The 13226-nt window shown below is 45.4% G+C and overlaps 1 protein-coding gene across 12 annotated transcripts in view; it reads left to right on the top strand.

Annotated features, from left to right (window-relative positions):
* Nucleotides 1–13226, top strand: part of EIF4G3 (eukaryotic translation initiation factor 4 gamma 3) — a 254350-nt gene that overhangs the window by 78309 nt on the left and 162815 nt on the right. For 6 of the 12 annotated variants that reach the window (XM_039912112.1, XM_039912111.1, XM_029066446.2 and 3 more), the window contains exons 3-5: nt 7265–7360; nt 8740–8853; nt 12381–12413. In XM_039912112.1, the coding sequence (XP_039768046.1) occupies nt 7265–7360; nt 8740–8853; nt 12381–12413 (243 nt within the window). The remainder of the gene's footprint in view (nt 1–7264; nt 7361–8739; nt 8854–12380; nt 12414–13226) is intronic. The other 6 variants (XM_039912110.1, XM_039912109.1, XM_029066448.2 and 3 more) reach the window with 2 other exon arrangements.

The raw sequence follows: 13226 nt of genomic DNA, 5'->3' as shown, positions 1-13226 counted from the left end.
TGTTTTCTCATTGTACGTGCGAGCATCTGATCGTCAGCCAGGATTTTGCTCCCTAAGAAACTGTATCCCTTGAAACCTGCACCACTTACTGCCTCATTCTTAACTCCCACCAGCCAGCTGTGGCACACACCATCTCTCCTCCACGGTCTCCCAATTCATTCAGTCATATTTATTGAGCCCTTACTGTGTGCAGAGCACTGTACTAAGCCCTTGGAAAGTATAATACAGTAATAAAAAGAGACAGCCCCTGCCCACAATGGGTTTACAGTCTACAGCTGTTTTCATTTTGGGCTTCCTTGTTCCTGATAAATTTGGAAACTTTTGCTTATCCCCATCCAGAACTTCCTCCCCTTTCACATCTACCAGACCACTGCTCTTCCCATCTTCAAAGTCCCTTTACCATCACATCTCCACAAGGCCTTCTCTGACTAATCTGTCTTCTCCCCCTCTGGCTTTCTCTCAACTACCCCTGCTACACTTCTTCACTTAATAATAATAATGGTATTTGTTAAGCACGTACTGTGTGCCAGGCACTGTACTAAGTGCTGGGGTGGATACAAGAAAATCAGGTTGGACACAGTCCCTATCCATTAATTCATTCAGTTGTATTTATTGAGCACTTACTGTGTGCAGAGCACTGTACTAAGCGCTTGACAAGTGCAGTTTGGCAACAGAGACAATCCCTATTCAACAACGGGCTTACAGTCTAGAAGGGCTCCCAGACTCAGTCCCCATTTTACAGATGAAGTAATTGAGGCCCAGAGAAGTGAAGTGATTTGCCTAAGGTAATGCAGCAGACAAATGGCAGGGACGGGATTAGAACCCATGACCTTCTGACTCCCAAGCCCATGCTGTATTCACTATGCCGGGCTGCAGTTTTTCTAATCAGTAGGGTGTTCACCTTCCTCCCACGTCCTCCCACCTGCCCAGTAGTGTTTATGTACACGTCTGTATGTGCTATTACTTCCTCTTATCTTTCATTTATTTTTGCGCCCGCCTCCCCCGCTAGATTGTAAACAGCATCTAATGTACCAATGCTATTATACCCTGACTAAGCCCTCATTTCTCCCACCTACCCTTCCCTCTGCACTGCTGTTTCACTTAGCTCTTTCCCCCTTTAAGCACTTTGGTATCCTCCCCAGCCCCCAGCATTTACCTACACATCCTTATGGTCAATTTTTCCTCTCTGTAATTGATTTTAACACCCGTCTCCCCATGAAGATTGTAAGCTCCTTGTGAGCTGGGAGCGTGTCTACCACCTCTATCGGATTTTATTTCCCTATGGCTTTGTACAGTGATCCACCCCCCCCCCCCCCATTAGGAAATATCATTTGATCAATTGATCTCCCATTTGCTTAGTTCAGTGCTGTGCACAAAGTATGTGTTCAGTAAATACTGTTAAGTCACTTATTTTAATGTTTCTGTATACAGCGAGTGCTTGAATAATGCCTGAATGACACCATTTTTCAGATGAGGTAACTGAGGCCCAGAGAAGTGAAGTGACTCACCCAAGGTCACACAACAGATAGGTGGCTGAGTCGGAATTAGAATCCAGGTCCTCTAACCCTCCCCACCCCCCAGGCCCATGCTCTTTCTCTGAGGCCACGCTGCTTCCCACACTATACAAACAGAGGCGGTAGACACACTCCCTGCCCACAAAGCCCCATCATTTCCCCTATCGTTATTTTTATGCCCGTATCTCCGTGTAGACTGTAGGCTCCTTACGGGCAAAGATACCACCTGCCAATTCTAATGTATTTTACGCTCCCAAGCATTTAATACCATGCTCTGTACGCAGTAAAAAATTCCATTGATTTACTCTGCGCTATGACCACAACCTGCCCCCATCCTCCTTACCAGCTTTCTTGCAGTGTGTGCATCTGGGGGATGGAGTGTGGGTGGGCCGGGTGCCATCCCTACTATGGCAAAAACAACTCGACTCCTGTTGCAGGAGGACACACCCAAATCCCAAGTCTAGAGCCAGAAAAGGTGAACAAAATAGCAGTTCAGTTGAATGGAGAAACATTGGAAGCGCGTGTTTCAAATGACAGAAATCTATTTGTACAGTGGAAGTTCTGGCATTAATTTAAATAAAGCCGTGCAAATTGGTAACATTACCATAAAGTAAATGACTTAAAAATGACATGGAAAATCGTCACACTTTACTAAGTAAGCCTGAAGGAAAAGAGAAAACAGCACAAGTTTATTTCTTTTTTAAGAGCCTTTTAGGCATTAATCTCTGGCAAATAAACTGGAAGCAATTGACACATTTAATTAGTTTTATAACAGTTTGAAATCAAAAGGCCATTTCAGATTATATTGTTTTTTAAAAGCTTTTGAGCAACATCACCTTTCACTATTTTGACTACACTCAAGTCCCAGTCAGGAGTGTCTGCTATTTTGGTGCTTCTGACAGAAGCGTATCTTTATTGTGACTTCCTATAGGATTGTGGAAGAAAATAGTAGCATTCAAACATTGGCAAGCGGTTTGGCAATGTAAAGCAGTGAATTTCTAAACAGAATATCTTCATTCAAAGCTGTCTGGCGGTTGTTTCTTTTCTTTATTTTTATGGTATTGGTAAGCGCTTACTATGTGCCAGGCACTGTACTATTCGCTGAATAGATACAAGGTAATCAGGTTGGACACGGCCCCTGTCCCTCGTCGGGCTCTCAGTCTTAATCCTCATTTTCCAGATGAAGTAACTGAGGCCCAGAGATGTGAAGTAAGTTGCCCAAGGTCACACAGCAGATAGGCAGCCAAGCCGGGAGTAGAACCCAGGTCCTTCTGACTCCCAGGCCCTATGCTCTATCCACCAGGCCACTTCATTGACAGTAAACTCTAAGGGTGATCTTGAACATCTACAGGGGTGAAAGAACTCAGCTGAACACACACACCCCACCCCTCTTCTTTAGAAGCAGATTGTTCCTCCCCCCCGCTGCTATTAAACTCATGTCTTGCTTTTTCCTCTGCTGTACTCTCTGTCTTTCCCTTGAGCCACGGGCTATGAACGAGGTCCCAGGGGTGAGAAGCAGCATGGCAAAGTGGCCTGGGCCTAGGAGTCAGAAGGCCGTAGGCTGTAATCCCAGCCCTGCCACTTGTCTGCTGTGGGGCCTTGGGCAAATCACTTCACTTCTCTGGGCCTCAATTCCCTCATCTCTAAAATGGGGATTATTACTGTGAGCCCACATGCACCCAGTATAGTGCCTGGCATATAGTAAGCACTTAACCAATTCCATAATTATGAATTATTATTACAATTATTATTATTATTACTTTGGCCAAAGGAGATGTTCTTAAAGACATACTGTTGGAGGAATTGACCATAGCCAAATATTCTGTCCCCTCCACACCCAGTTCCCGCAGGCATTTAGGGCTCCACGGTGAGGGTCGCAGCTTCCCTGACTCCCTTCCAGAAACCACATGGAAAACAGGCAGAAATGTAAAACAGATCACAAGATCCAGTTATACAACATGACGGGTTCCCCCAAACTGCACCTAACTTTGAAACACGACTGAGGATCGATCTCCCCGTAAGGCAAAGCCTGAGCTGTGGAGGTATCCTCAACAGGGTCCCCAGATCTCGTGAGAGCTGGGGAGGGAGTCATGTGGAAGGATACAAGTGTGACGAGTGGAATTTCTTGGGAGGGGAAGAATCTGTGGATTGATTAATCAGTCATTCGGTGGTGCTTGTTGAGTGCTCCCCGCATGCAGAGCTCTATACTGAGCATTTAGGAGAGTCCTCTTCAGTAGTTCAGAGCAACTCTTGGGACTAGATTGGAGGTGGAATCCGGCGGGCAGTGGCTTTGAACGGAAGACTCCTCGCCTGCCGAGACCGTCTCCCAGTCCCTTGGGCAGCCTCTGCCAATGCTCCCCAGCCCCTCGGGGGTCTGCACTGAAGCAGGCCTTGCCGGAGAGGGAGCTGGCTGCTGTAGCTGCTGCGCTTCTTGCCAGTCCCCCCTTCCCTCGCTCCCTGGTGTGGCCTGCTGCTTAGTGGTCCTGCCGGGGGTAGCAAGAGGGACATTGTTTATGGTAGTTACTAGTAATTTACTGAGAAAATGGAAACCATCAGGCGTGAACTCCCTAGAATCTCCCCTGCCCCTCTCCAGGCCTTCCCGTTCTTCAACTCTCCCATCTTTCCTAGAAGTGCCTCAAGAGGAGGTCACCTCCCTCCTCAAAATCCACCCCTTCCACGAGTGCCTCCGACCCCATCCCTTCGCACCTTATCAAAGCTCTTGCCCCCTTCCCGACCACCATCTTCAATTGTTGCTCTCCTGTGGCTTTTTCTCCAGTTTTCAAACATACTCATGTCTTCCCCAACCTGAAAAAACCCTTCCATGACCTCACGTCTCTCTTCAGTTATCACCCCACTCCCTCTTACCATTCCTCAACAAACTCTGCGAGCGAGTTGTCAGCACCCACTGTCGCCACTTCCTCTCCTCCAATTCTGTCCTTGCCCCCCTCCAGTCTGGATTCCGTCCCCTTCACTCCACAGAAACTGCCCTCTCAGAGGTAACGAATGGCCTCCTCCTTGCTAAGTCCAATGGCCTGTACTCCATCTTAATCCTCCTTGACGTCTCGGCTGCCTCTAACAGCGTCGACCACCCGATTCTCCTGGAAGCGTTATCCACACTTGGCGTCGGTGACGCGTCATTTCCTGATTCTCCATCTATCTCTCTGGCTGCTCGTTCCCCACCTCATTAGCAGGCTTCTCTTCTACCTCCTGCCTCCCAACTGTGGGGAGTCCCTCATGGCTCAAGTCTGGATCCCCTTCTATTCTCCATCAACACCCACTCCCTTGGAGAACTCATTCGGTCCCATGGCTTCAGCTGCCATCTCTACGAGGGTGATTCCCAAATCTGTGTGTCCAGCCCTGATCTCACTCCTGTTCCGTCTCTCATTTCCTCCTGCCTTCAGGACATCTCTTCTTGGATGTCCCACTGACAACACAAACTTAACATGTCCAAAACGCACCACCCAAGCCATGTCCTCCTCCTGTCTTTCCCATCACTGTAGACACCACCACCATCCTCCCTGTCTCATAAGCTTGTAACCTTGGCATTATCTTTGACTCATGTCACTCATTCAACCCACATATTCAATCTGTCACCAAATTCTGTGAGTTCAACCTTCAGAACATTGCTAAAATCCCTCCTTTCTTCTCCATGCAAACTGCTGCCATGTTAATCCAAGCATTTATCCTGTCCCGCCTTGATTACTGCATCAACCTCCTTGCTCACCTCCCTGCCTTAATAATAATAACGTTGGTATTTGTTGAGCGCTTACTATGTGCAGAGCACTGTTCTAAGCACTGGGGTAGATACAGGGTAATCAGGTTGTCCCATGTGAGGCTCAAAGTCTTAATCCCCATTTTACGATGAGGTAACTGAGGCACAGAGAAGTTAAGTGACTTGCCCACAGTCACACAGCTGACCAGTGGTGAGGCCGGGATTCGAACCCATGACCTCTGACTCCCAAGCCCGGGCTCTTTCCACTTTCCACTGAGCCACGCTGCCTTCTGTCTCTCCCCAATCCTGTCCATATTTCACTGTGCTGCCGAGATCACTTTTCTATAGCAGTGTTCAGTTCACGTTTCTCCACTCTCAGGAACCTCCAGTTATGGCCCATCCACCTCCACATCAAATAGAAACTCCTTACTGTCGGCTTTAAAGCACTCATGTCTCCTTGCCCGCTTCTACCTCACCTGGCTACTTTCTTACTACAGCCCAGCCTCCTCACCTCACTTCTCTAATGCACTCAATATACCTCCATCTCATCTAGCTCTCTGCCGACCCACCGCCCACATTCGACAGACGATCTCTCTCCGCACCTTCAAAGCCTTATTGAATGCACATCTCCTCCAAGAGACCTTCCCTGACTAAATCCTCATTTCCTCTTCTCCCACTCTCTTCCGCGTAGTCCTGGCCCTTGGGTTTCCACCCTTTATTTACCCCTCCCTCAGCCCCACAGCACTTAGGTACATATCTGTGATTCATTTATTGATATTAATGTCTATCCCTTTATGCTATAAGCTCATTTTGGTATATGGAATGTGTCTACCAACTTTGCTATATTGTACTCTCCCAAGCGCATATTAATAATAATAATAATAATAATAATGATGATGATATTTGTTAAGCACTTTGTACATGCCAAGCATTGTTCTAAGCACTGGGATAGAAACAGAGTAATCAGGTTATCCCACGTGGGGCTCACAGTCTTCATTCCCATTTTACAGATGAGGGAACTGAGGCCTAGAGAAGTGAAATGACTCACCCAAAGTCCCACAGCTGACAAGTGGCGGGGCCGGGATTAGAAGCCATGCCCTCAAACTCCCAAACCCGGGCTCCTGCCACTAGGCTAAACTGCTTCTCTAAGCGGTCGATAAATACTATTGATTGATTAATCATCTGTTAAGTGCTTACTATGTGCCCGGCACTGTTTTAATTACAAGGTAATCAGATTGGACTCAGTCCCTGTGGCACATGTGGCTCACAGTCTTAATCCCCATTTTACAGATGAGGTATCTGAGGCATTGAGAAGGTAAGTGACTTGCTCAGGGTCATGGCAGCAGTCAAGTGGCGCAGTCGGGATTAGAACCCAGGTCCTTCTGACTCCCAGGCCGTGCTCTACCCACTAGGCCAAGTTGCTTCTCTGCAATAAACAGAGGAGACACTGCTGGAGCACAAGCAGGGAGAGCAAAGACCGTTTGGACGGAGGGGACGGGGTAATGTAATGTGTCCATCACAAAGCCGGTGTTAAGTTGGTACCGATAAAGTTGGTTTCAGTTGCCTGGAGCCAGTAAACCAATAAAGAACCTTTCCCTCTGCTCCTCCCCTTCTCCCTTCCCCTCCCCTCAGCACTGTTCTCATTTGTATATATTTTTATTACCCTATTTATTTTGTTAATGAGGTGCACATCCCCTTGATTCTACTTATCGTGATTACGTTGCTTGTTTTTGTCCATCCGTCTCCCCCGATTAGACTGTGAGCCCATCATTGGGCAGGGATTGTCTCTGTTGCCAAATTGTCCATTCGAAGCGCTTAGTCCAGTGCTCTGCACATAGTAAGCACTCAATAAATACTGCTGAATGAATGAATAAACGGGATGGCCGTCTACTCAGGTCAGTTTGCCATAACTTGGATGATGGTAAATTGAAAATCTGCGGTCTTCCGTAGTCCTAACTGCATGTTTTGGAACCTGCTGTTTATTTGCTGCAGTGATTTGATTTGAATAGTAATGCTCTTCACTTCCTCCTCTTAACAGACCCCTTATCCCTCTGGACAGAATGCTGCTCCTACCACACTGGTCTACCCCCAAGCCCCTCAGACAATGAACACACAGCCTCAAACCCGCTCTCCGGTAAGCCGACCCCCCCCCCTTCCTCCAGATTTTATTCTCTCCCCCTTGTCTGTACAGTCTTTGTGGGTATGACAGCTTACTTTCTCTGTAAATTGTGTCTTTAGGAATTCTGCAAGTTCCAAAGAGTAAGAGTTACCGATTGCATTTCGCGACCTTTCCACATTGAGACATTTCATTTAAAAGTGCAGGAAGGTGGAGGTAGTCGTCTTCCCTGTCCACTTCTTAAAGACATAATTTCTTTTTAATGTAGCTGCTTGGTAAAGTTCACCTCATTTCAGTCTTTATTGTTTGCATCACAGAGAAGAGTTAAACAGAGAGATAGTACGTTGAATCTCCTAGATCAGCATTCTCAGTCTCCAGTGGTTTAGGGAGCCAAATTCCAGCATCATTGTTAATCTAATCATTTTTTACATGCGTTTTAATATTCACAGTCATCCGTACATACACACATATGCACGCGCACCCACAAAAGCACACACAGGTACCCTGAAAGTGGTGAATGAGCTGGTTCATATTCATATGTGGATTTGCTTGTCCTCTATGCTTCTCTCTCCTCTCCTCCCCCCACCCCCACTCTCATCCCATCTCCAAATGCAATAAGCACCATTAGGACAAAGATTTCTTGTTGTTCAACCTTTGGTTTCACTAATTCAAGGAACCCATGCAATGTGGGAAAGCAGCCTATCTTGCCTGGTTAGCTTGGGCTTCAGGAGCTTCAGCATCCCTTACTTAACCCTCTGTACTTTCCCTGGGTGACACTTCGGCTGATCCACGAGGGACCAGGGGTCCCCTTTGCCACCCAAGGCTATGATTTCTGTCTCTTATTGCAACAGTTGACTCCACCGGCCCCATTTTTTTTTTTTCCTTAAATGACAAAAGGAGCCAGGCGATCACCTAGCCCCGACAAACAGACTCCATTTTCTTTATTCATTCTGAGACCCGAATGAGCAAGGACAAGACTGTACGCTTTCCCTCGCTTTCCCCTGGCTAAGTGGCCTATATCAACTTGTAGAAGAATCGTCTTTACGGGTGAGGGGCAAGTTAAGTCTCTCTGAGTCCATTCAGTCCTCTCCCACGGCTGAAAGCACTAATGAGGCGGGTGATGCATTTTCAGGCCTGATGGTGGTTTTTGTGGTGGTGGAACACCTGGCCACTTGGACTGGGACCGAAAAGCCATTTCACATGCCCCTCCTCCTTCCCCCTCCCCAAGTTCTAAAGACCCTCTGACGGCCAAAACCCATTTTATAACCGTGAGTTCGATGATCCTCTTTATCCCTCTCTCTCTTTATCTGTGAAAAACGCAAGAGTAGGTTTACATGGTTAGAACTGGAGCCAAACCTGACTGAAGAGCTGCATCTCTAAACCAGTTTTTTTGACAGCCCAGCAGAACAGTGCCAATACATTGCACAGACACCTGGAAGAGGAGGAAGGTTTTGGAACAGACTCCCGTTTACAGGTCCCTGGCTGGAAGAGGCTGGATAAAATACTGCATTGTAAGCAATATAACAAACTGTACTTCTTGCAGGCCGCGGTGCCTGTGGCACTAGTCTTTCTGACCACATTCACTTATTGGCTGATGTACGGAAACGCATTGATTGCTTCTTCCCTGAAAGTGTAACACACCGTGGCGGTGGGAGCCATTGAAGCGGGGGAAGAGTGAAGCATTCGGGTGGGTCTTCTCCATTGGGAACTAGGCAGGACAAATTGGGCCTTTAAAAAAGGGCTGTCACTTTCAGATAAATTGGATGTAAAAAGAAAATCAGAAGCATGTTCCCCTCTATTTGAACAGTATCAAGGGGAGTTGTCAGCCATCTTTCTGTGGTCATGAACTGTTTTCGTTTTGTTTTTTTTATTTCCAACTATCCTCTATGCAGTTTTTGCCATCTGCTCCGCTAGTGACCATTACCACCCCCATTACTAAAACCGCACATGTACCATTCCATCCCGCACCCCAAAACAAGAACAAGAGTAGCCAGCCGCAAACTACTCTTGCCTTTTGTTTGGGGTTTGGTTTTTATTTATTTTATCGGTGCCGGTGCCGGGAGGGTGAAGAGGGAGAAGGAACCCGGCAGGATAACGAAGTTGGGACATTCCGGGATTCCATAGCCTAGCCCCATCCTTCCCACAGCTAGTCCAGCTGGTAAGGAGAGGGACGGTGATGCACTTAGGAGGTGATCCTAACACTGCTTTGTTAGAGCAGCTGAAGCTTACTCCATTCTATTTCTGCATTAATGGGCCATTGGCAGTTGCACAGTTTAGCTTTTTTTATTATTATTATTTTATTTTCCCTTCCCTGGACACCTTGGCAATCCAGCCGGCCCTCCCGGTTCCCCCATTAATTCTTTGCCGTAGTATTTGAGACTGAGAATCTCCTGGCTGAATTAATATCCTGGGTGGGGGGAAATCCAGTTTGCCACACCACTCATCCCAAAGATTATTTATCAATTTATTCCCATTTCTTATTTTCACATCCGAGTGCTGAACGATAATGTATTGTCCAGAAATCTGGTCAATGCAGTGTTAACTACTAAAAGCTTAATTAGTCGGAGGCAGGGGAGTAGAAGAGGACCTAGTGGCTGTTGTAATCATTTTGAACCCATGGTTATTTTTCAGTGGCATGAAGCAGGGTACCAAATCTCCAACCCCATGTGGAGTTTATGCCCAATTTCCCACTGTGCAAAAAAGTATTTGGGGGTGAGATGGTCTGAGAGGGCGGCTGATAGGGATGTTGGATCCAGGTTTCCAGGGTGCTGCTTTCTTTTAATACAGAGTACCTTCTCCATCTACCAACCGAAACGAAACCCAACTTTCCACTTTTGATCTGAGCCAGCAGCGACTACAGTTTGTTCTGTTGCTTACAGCTACCCTAGGATTGAGAGTATTTTCAAACACACCAAAAAGACCAATAGCCAATGGTAACTAGTGCAAAATAGACTAGGGTACTTGCCCACTAACTTTAAGAATTTTCTTTTGTTTTTATAACGTGTATTCCTCTTCGCTCATAGAAAGTACAGTTTTGATTCAAATGCTTCAGAGTTATAAATTTCCAATATTTTTTTTTTAAAAAGACTTCAGTAACAGGACATATCTGTGTAACAGTGATCAGACGGGTACTTCTACCCTCAGGTTGACTTTAAAATTGTGTTCATTAGCTGGTGGGGGGAAGGGCTATGGAAATGGGATTTTTTTTTTTTCCCATTGACAGCTAACATGCACCATATAGCCTAATTTTCATGGCTCCTTTCGCTGTTCCTCCAGTGGAAGTATGATCTGATTCTTACTACAGGTGAAGATCAAGAAATGGAAATTAATAATAAAAACACCTCAGTTCTCTTGAGGAGAAAATTGTCTGCAAGGAGTCATCACTTTGAACAATATCACACCATTTCCCTTAAGGCACATAAATGTATACAGATACAGGAGACAGTTCTTTTAACTTTGTGTTGAATCCCTCCAGAATTTGCCCTTTCGGTCACAAATTCCAGCTTGACGGGGGAGTTTTGAGATTCATTTCTGCTTCCGCATCTGGCACATTTGAGGGTTTAGGTTATGCTGAGAGGTTTCTTGGATGCTCTGTAAAGGATAATGCTAGTTTGGAAAAGAAGCTGTCCACAGGTCTTGCAGGTTGTCCTTTCATTCAGTCAGTCAGTGAAGATTAGCTAGTAAGTGCCTACTCGTTGCACATCATGGCAGATTCCTAGTGGGAATAAGTTATGCGCTATTCCTTCTGGAGATTCTTGACCCGTTCAAAATGGAGCGGAGCAGTGAAGGTGGCACGAATAAACTCCAAATGAAGCGGGATGCGTGGAATAATTAAAACACTAACTCTTTCCGGAGATAATTAAAACACTCCTTCCTGCTGTTGGGCATTGAAACGACAAAGCCAGCTTTCCTTGGGAATTTTCCCATCTCATTTTTGACAGGACGGCTTGAAGAATACTAGAGAATTAGTTGTCAAGAAATAGAGTTGTCTTAATTCCCCCACCTTGTCCCTGTCCTTTCTTAGCGGAAGTCAGCTACATAACTGCGAACCGAGTTTGGTCAGTCATCAAGAATGATTTGATCCTGGAGCTTCATATCAAAATTCATTAATAGAAACCTGCCCCTTTTTTTCTAGAGCAGTGTCAGAAGAGCCAAGAGGGATAATGGAAATTGGTCTCTTTAAATGCTGTCCACTTTCTCTGAGGAATTAGGCTTTGTTTCTGTTAGGGACAGTTTGTGGCAGGTACAAGTTTATAGTGTTCGCTGTTGAGTATAAACACTCTGTGTGGATTTGGATTTCATGTGATTCCTTCAATTGCTTAGGCTTTTATCGATAACCCCTAATAGAGCATAGCAGAGAAGAGCACCACTAGCTCTTTCCGGGGCATCAGATTTAACTAGCTAATTTGATTTCATCTCAATATCATTTTTTTATTAGGCCTCCACCGCTTTCAGAACCTGTGTAAATAACATGAACTCCATGTATATGTAAAACCTTTCACCTTTAGCAAATAATTAGACATATTTCCCTTCCAGATATTTGGAACCATTCTTGCACATCGCCTAGTTCTAGTTTGGATTCCATAATTCTTGATTTGGCTATTTATTGCAGCCTCAGAACATCTCTCATTGCCTCCAGCGAGGATCAAAGCCATATGAGTCATGCTGTCAATGGGCTTGTCTTAAGACTGAACACTTTCCGCTTGGACCTCGGGTTTTTGTAGTCATGCACGAGAGCTTCCTAAGGTGGCTAGCAACTTTAGATCTCTCTCTCCCAGGTATCCCACAAGACGCTATTTTTGCAGTGGTGTTAACTTGTTGAATCTAGGTACCTGTCTGTCACTGTCCCGCAGCAAAGCCTTGACTGTTTGGTTTTTTCTTGTGGGGTTGTTTTTTTGGTCTTGTTTTTGGTTTTGTTTTGGGTCCCCCCCCTTTTTTTTCCTTTTTTTGCATATCGTGTGACATTTTGGTTTTTGTTGTGGTGTTTCTGACTCTTTGTGCCTTTCCTTTTGTGTTTGTTTCTCCCTCCTTTTCTCAGTTTGCAGCGGGGCCTCGACCTGCCCATCACCAGGTACTGTATCCTTGCCCCTTGGTTATCAACCTAAACTAATTTGCCGGGCCACCTGAACCCGCCGTGAGCTCTTAGAATGCTGCCACGCCTCTGGGCCGCTTGCACCGCAGGAACTGACCCCTTTCATCCAACTGTAGCTTGTAATACAAGGCAGTGCTGCTTCTCCTTACTAATGCCCCTGTGCTTCATTATCAGTAAGCCCATTTCCTTGAATTGGAAGGAGGATCCACAAGTAGGATGTATCATTTTTTCTTAGAGGAAAGACTCCATCGATTTTGATTATGGAACCGAAAACCTTTTGCCATAGATAAAAAACTTAAGAGGTTTTATTGATGTCCCTACTGAGATTCATTTTCACAAAAAGCAAGCATGTGCAGCAGTCTACGAATTATCTGCCATTTACCTGGCATAACTTTTATTTCACTCGCAGCACAGAAAATGATGTGGAAAAGTACTCTAGAAGGCTCAATTACAAATTTAAGCTTCATGATCTGCTAACAGTTATATAGTTGTCTTTTCAAAACATCACTGCATCAGGTCTCAAAAGAGAAAATAAAGTATATAAGGTGGATGTAAATATGTTTTCATTTTTTAGCCAGCTAGAATTTTAGGGTGCTTAATTGTATTGAAATTCTTAGAAAACCCCCCCAAAAATGTAGAAGAGGTATGGACTGAATCTAGTAATTTAATATTAATTTCTTAGAACTGTATATTAATGTATTAGATCAAAGGAGAAATTACATCTCTTATTAAGGCAATCAGGTTCTTGGAGAGAACATGCTTAGCAGTCATGTACTTTTCAGGTCATCCTTG

This window comes from Ornithorhynchus anatinus, chromosome 5 (genome assembly GCF_004115215.2).
Source record: "Ornithorhynchus anatinus isolate Pmale09 chromosome 5, mOrnAna1.pri.v4, whole genome shotgun sequence".
NCBI classification, from domain to species: domain Eukaryota; kingdom Metazoa; phylum Chordata; class Mammalia; order Monotremata; family Ornithorhynchidae; genus Ornithorhynchus; species Ornithorhynchus anatinus.
This window is presented reverse-complemented; position numbering and strand designations above follow the sequence as displayed.